This window comes from Trichechus manatus, unplaced genomic scaffold (genome assembly GCF_000243295.1).
Source record: "Trichechus manatus latirostris isolate Lorelei unplaced genomic scaffold, TriManLat1.0 scaffold00033, whole genome shotgun sequence".
Taxonomy (NCBI): Eukaryota; Metazoa; Chordata; class Mammalia; order Sirenia; family Trichechidae; genus Trichechus; species Trichechus manatus.
In genome coordinates, this window is record NW_004443969.1 from 9079884 (window position 1) to 9086138 (window position 6255).

General features: G+C 36.2%; 1 protein-coding gene across 6 annotated transcripts in view; it reads left to right on the forward strand.

The window, feature by feature from the left end:
* CCNT2 (cyclin T2) overlaps positions 1-5795 on the forward strand; it is a 41812-nt gene extending 36017 nt beyond the window's left edge. For 5 of the 6 annotated variants that reach the window (XM_004375082.2, XM_023730194.1, XM_023730191.1 and 2 more), the window contains 2 exons: positions 992-1062; positions 1587-5795. In XM_004375082.2, the coding sequence (XP_004375139.1) occupies positions 992-1062; positions 1587-3014 (1499 nt within the window). In that variant the 3' untranslated portion in view covers positions 3015-5795. The remainder of the gene's footprint in view (positions 1-991; positions 1063-1586) is intronic. The other variant, XM_004375083.2, reaches the window with a different exon arrangement.
* The last annotated feature ends 460 nt before the right edge of the window (positions 5796-6255 follow it).

Genomic DNA, 6255 nt, shown 5'->3' on the forward strand with positions numbered 1-6255 from the left:
GGGTTGAATTGGCATTGGTTAATGCTAAGTGATATTCAGATAATTTAACATTTGTCTTAAGCAAAAGTTCCAAAGTTCAGGTAGTTCATCTCGTTCTTCCTTCTCTGTTAAGCAGTATATATGCTCTCACAACTCTGTTTTTAACCATCCCTTACCACCTCCTCCCCCTGTAACATTTATTTTGAGGTGTAAAACTATAATTCATCATAACCACACCACTTTGGAAAGGTGGGTCATCTCATTGTAATCCTAACTTTAAGAAGAAATTGATGTAAAAATATGACCAGGGTAGAATACTAATATGTTAACAGTGTTTATTGCTAGGAATTTTTTTCTTTTTTTTTTTTTTTTTTTTTACATTTAACTTTGAATTAATTTTAAACAGAAAATGCAAAATAGTTTAGAGTTCCTGTATATGCTTCATCCAACTGCTACTGATGTCACATAACAATATATAATTATCAAAAACCAAGAAATTAACATTGTTTCCATACTATTAATTAAACTACAGACTTTATTCAGATTTCCCCAGTGTGTCTGCTGATTTCTCCTCTGTAAAGTTGCTATTTTTCTCATTATAATTAATAAATATCTTGGGAGAGAGAATGTTGAAATTATGCAAATTCCCTGTTTTTCCTGAAACCTTTGCCCACTAATTTTAAAGAATCCATTGACGGCTGTTGCCTGCAACAGTTATTACTGTGTTGATTGCCTAATGGAGATTTTCTGTTCTGGAAGGATTTTATTTTTAATGCTACTAAGTTTTCTAGACATCATAAATTAGCATGTAATATCGTGGGGGGGGGGGCGGGTGGATTTTTTTTTAAAGGATTCAGCTTTGAAAATAATGAGTTCAGAGCTGTGTCTCCTTCTGAATAGGAGGCAACAATGAAGTAGATGAACTCATGAGGTTCTTTTAGTATTGCCCACTTGTGAGAAATACAAATCCTAAAGACACCTTCTAAGTTTTAAATTTAAATTTTATTTTTAGAGCTAACACATGAGTTTCTGCAAATATTGGAGAAAACGCCTAGCAGGTTGAAGAGGATTCGAAACTGGAGGGTAAGAGAATTGGTAGGGTTTAACAGAATACCAGTTTGTCACTGATCTAACAATTATATTGCTAACCAGTTTGAAATTTTGAGTTAAATATTCTTTCCTAGTGTTCCTAAATAATTGAAGTGTATCAAACTCATAAGTTTTATACACTTAGTTTATTCATCTTCATATTAACCCTGTCAGATGGACTTTGCTCTGTATTTCGTACATTTTCTTATTTAATTCTCACACAATTATGATGGAAGTATTATCTTCATTTTACAAATGAAACTAAGGCATAGAGAAGTTAAATTACTTTCTCAGATGCTGAAGTAAGATTTCACTTGAATCTAATTCCAAAACCAGTGCTTTCAACTTTTTATAGCTTTCTATTATGCCTTTAATAAGACACTTACTTACTGGCAACATAAAACCTTGAACCCCAGGTGTTTTTATTTCCCTATACTTAATATCAAGTTTTTATAAGCAAAGAAATTTATATTAAATTCCTTTGCTGTCATTGCTTCTTTTGTGTTTTATTCGAACAGGCTAATCAGGCAGCTAAGAAGCCGAAAGTAGATGGACAAGTATCAGAGACACCGCTTCTTGGCTCATCGTTGGTCCAGAATTCCATTTTAGTAGATAGTGTCACTGGTGTGCCTACAAACCCAAGCTTTCAGAAACCATCTACATCAGCATTCCCGGCACCAGTACCTCTAAATGCAGGAAATATTTCTGTTCAAGACAGCCATACATCTGACAGTTTGTCATTGCTAGCAGCAGGAATGCCAGGTACCTCATATAGTCTGTCATCACACCAAGGATGGCCTCAAGATCAAGAATCAGCAAGGACAGAACAGATATATTCACAGAAACAGGAGACATCTTTGTCTGGGAGCCAGTACAACATCAGCTTCCAGCAGGGACCTTCTGTATCATTGCATTCAGGATTACATCACAGATCTGAAAAAATTTCTGATCATTCTTCTGTTAAACAAGAATATACTCACAAAGCAGGGAGTAGTAAACACCATGGGCCAATTTCTGCTACTCCTGGAGTAATTCCTCAGAAAATGTCTTTAGATAAATATAGAGAAAAACGTAAGCTAGAAACTCTTGACCTGGATGTAAGAGATCACTATATGGCTGCCCAGGTAGAACAGCAACACAAACATATGCAGCCACAGGCAGTCAGCAGCAGTTCTGTAACTTCTCCCATTAAAATGAAAATTCCCATCACAAACCCTGAAAAACCTGAAAAATACGTGACCGATAAAAAGGAAAAGAGTGGCTCACTAAAATTACGGATCCCAATACCACCCACTGATAAAAACGCCAGTAAAGAAGAACTGAAGATGAAGATAAAAGTTTCATCCTCAGAAAGACACAGCTCTTCTGATGAAGGCAGTGGGAAGAGTAAGCATTCAAGCCCACATATTAGCAGAGACCACAAGGACAAGCACAAGGAGCACCCTTCCAACCGCCACCACACCAGCAGTCACAAGCACGCCCACTCACACGGTGGCAGCAGCAGTGGTGGCAGTAAGCACAGTGCTGACGGAATACCACCCACTGTTCTGAGGAGTCCTGTTGGCCTGAGCAGTGATGGCATTTCTTCTAGTTCCAGCTCGTCAAGGAAGAAGCTGCATGTGAATGATGCATCTCACAACCACCACTCCAAAATGAGCAAAAGTTCCAAAAGTTCAGGTAGTTCATCTAGTTCTTCCTCCTCTGTTAAGCAGTATATATCCTCTCACAACTCTGTTTTTAACCATCCCTTACCCCCTCCTCCCCCTGTCACATACCAGGTGGGCTACGGACATCTCAGCACCCTCGTGAAACTGGACAAGAAGCCAGTGGAGACCAACGGTCCTGATGCCAATCACGAGTACAGTACAAACAGCCAGCATATGGACTACAAAGACACATTCGACATGCTGGACTCGCTGTTAAGTGCCCAAGGAATGAACATGTAATCATTTGTTTAGGTCAATTTTTTTCCTTTACTTTTTTAATTTAAAAATTGTTAGAGTGGAAAACTTCCTCCTGATCTAGCAGTGGTTAACAGCTGCTGTTGCTGCCACTGCTTCAATATTTGTAAGTGCTGCTTTATTCTTCATTCTGAAAAGAAGAGATTATAGTAAACAGATCTTTATCTCCACATATGATAGTGTTATAAATACTGTAAAAGCATGGAAGGTGCAAAACTCAGTATTCTACAATTGCAGCTAAGAACATTAGGATGAATGGCTGGCTGCTTCTAGGAATATAAGATGCCTCAAGCATTTGTTATTTATAATTTGAATACTGTAGCTATTTTTTTGTTGTTGCTTGGCTTTTGAATGAGTGTAAATTGTTTTCTTTTTGTGTATTTATACTTGTATGTATGATTTGCATGTTTCAATGATAAAGGGATAAAACAGTATACTGACAACTGTTTACAAGAAAGTGGAGAAAAATGTACATACATTTTTGTATGTTTAGATATTACCATAAATACTCAGGATTGGAGCTGCTTGTAAGTATAACAATATACAGAATAACTTTATTTTATCTTGTGTTGGAGTCCATCACTAATCTAAAGCAAAGGTGGCACTTTTTCATGTTAACCTTAAACTTTAGGCCTTACTGGAAGCCACTGAAGGGGGACACTTCACTACCGGATGGGCGTGCAGTGCCACAGATGGTCGTTTACACTGAGGCACTGAACTTTTGCCTTCAGAGGTTCTGACCAGATTGGCTGCTGAAATAGCCCCTACTTTTCTGAAGGCTTGAAGAGGAGAAAATAAAGTTTACATACTCTTGATGTGAAGTGCATTTAAGTGTTTGTTGGCTTGTTGCAGTGCTATAAACACAGAGCTGTTAATAATGGTTATGTAGATTATTGTGATTTGGAAGCTAAATTCACGAAAACTTAACACAGTGAAGAATTAGTATGTTTTTTTCTTAAACAAGGAACTTTAACACTACATGTTGTAACAGTAAACAAGGATTGCTTTTCTTTAGCATTCAGAATGACACCATATTCTTAAACATACTCCTTCCCTGAAGTGTGTTTGTGTGTGATGCCATATTTCTTTTTCAGGTGAATGCAGTCTTCCTTATAAAAATGAAATTAAACCTATTGCTCTCTCAATTCTTTTATATTCTGAGAATAAATAAAAAAGAAAAGATCACTGTGCAGTGTACCTGTATTTATAACTTCTGGTTGTCATCAGGAAGCTGTCAGCCTCCAACTTAACCACTAGTGGAGGTTTTACATTTGTTTGTACATCTCAGTATATTCCTGTTGAGGTTTGCACAGTCATCTGACTTCTGAACAAACGACAGACTAACTTGTTCAGAGTTTCTGTTAAATGCCAGTAATATGGCTCTGGTTTATCAGCTAATCTTGAGTTTATTCTGTGGTAGATCTTCAAGCTGTTGAGTGTCTTTGAGCTCGGTTGAATTCAACTTCTACTGAACTGAAAACTATCTTAGTTTTTCCTCTATGTATATGAATTATTTTTGTTACAAAGCCACTGATAAGTGCACAGTTGTAATTTTACTTGTGTGTTGCAGTTGTAAATATTAAGAGTTTAATCCCGTGTTTTATTTAGCAGTTATCTAATTTACCAGTAGTTACATAATTTTTTTAAGATAATTGTTCATTCTTTCGTCAATGTTATTTCAATTTAGGAGAATAGGAGCCTATTTCTAGGGACTTTGCCTAGCTAGCACATCCTAACATTTGTTTTCTTGTCTCGCATAACTTTAGTAATCTTTGTCATTACATGTAACTTTTTTGCTTTGTATGGCATAATATTGTATCCATAAACATGATAATTCTGATAGTTATACTTTTACAGTGGTACATAATCCAAGGACTAGTGTAGAACTAAGCTGAGTTCTAGATGAGGGAGGGAAGGGTTTTGTTCTTGGTTAAAAATTTAGATGTGAAACCTCTAAGAATCTTATCATGTGAAATGACATAGGGTTGTTGTTCTACTGTATAATTGGGGATTATAATACCAGGAATTTTAATAAGACTTTGTAAAGCTATCTGAAAAGTAGTGAACTTATTTTCAGTATGACATAGAAAACAATGTGAATATTTAAGGTCTGTGACTATACTTAAACTTCACTAAGAATTTGCAGAATTGTTTTGCGATGTGGGAATAAAGGTAATTTTGTTGAATCTATATTGGTGCTAATGATGGACAGTTAAAAAAGGTAGCTAGTGTATATTGTTATGGGTCAGTACTTATTATTAGTACTTCCAAAATTGAATCTGAAATGCTATGTATTCACTTTTCACTCTGTAAATGTAATTCTTTACAATGACTTTATTTATTAAAGGGCAGCCAGTTGTAATTTTTATAGGATTGTGTGAGCTATTCAAACTCATTAATCTCTGAACAGGGTATTAAGCTTTCAAAACTACAATGGGGATAAGTATGGAAATCCTTTTAAGATTCATTACCATTACATGAAAACTCTTATAATTCATATTACCATGAATTTGATTTAACCGTCTCATTTGCATAAAATAGCTCATCAGCCTGGTCCCAATAGGCTCAACCAAAGAAAAGACGCCAGTGAATGGACGTTATTACTGAGTCTTCTTGTAAGTAGCCATGAATAAACCAAAATAGTATCATCAAATTTAAGTATGAAATTCCACATGTGCGAAGAAGTACTGTTAAGGTGATACATTTTGATGAGATTTTCAAAAATATTTGAAATATTAAAAAGCATTATCTTTAAACATCCTAAAAGAGAGTGATTCATTTTTAAGTTGCGTTTTCCCTAGATCACATATTTATGTTTATGCAGAAGCACATTGCAAAGAAAGGCTTTACTTCTACCTCTTTCACCTTGTTCTCCAACAGTGAGCTGTGCCTGTAATTGTTTGCCTTGTTGTTGTTAGGTACCATCGAGTCGGTTCTGACTCATAGCAACCCTGTGTACCACAGAACAAACACTGGTCCTGCGCCATCCTCACGGTCGTTTCTATGTTTGAGCCCATTGTTGGCCCCCACTTGTCAGTCCATCTTGTTGGGGGTCTTCCTCTTTGTTCGCTGACCCTCTACTTTCCAAGCATACTTTAAAATTTGAGGCTCTCTAGAACCAAATAAAAGGTGTTTGTTCACAGAAACATTCTCAGAAGCCTGCTTTTACAAAACGTGGTGGTGGTATCCTTCAGTGGTAAGACTTTGCAAACTTTCCTAATTCCTT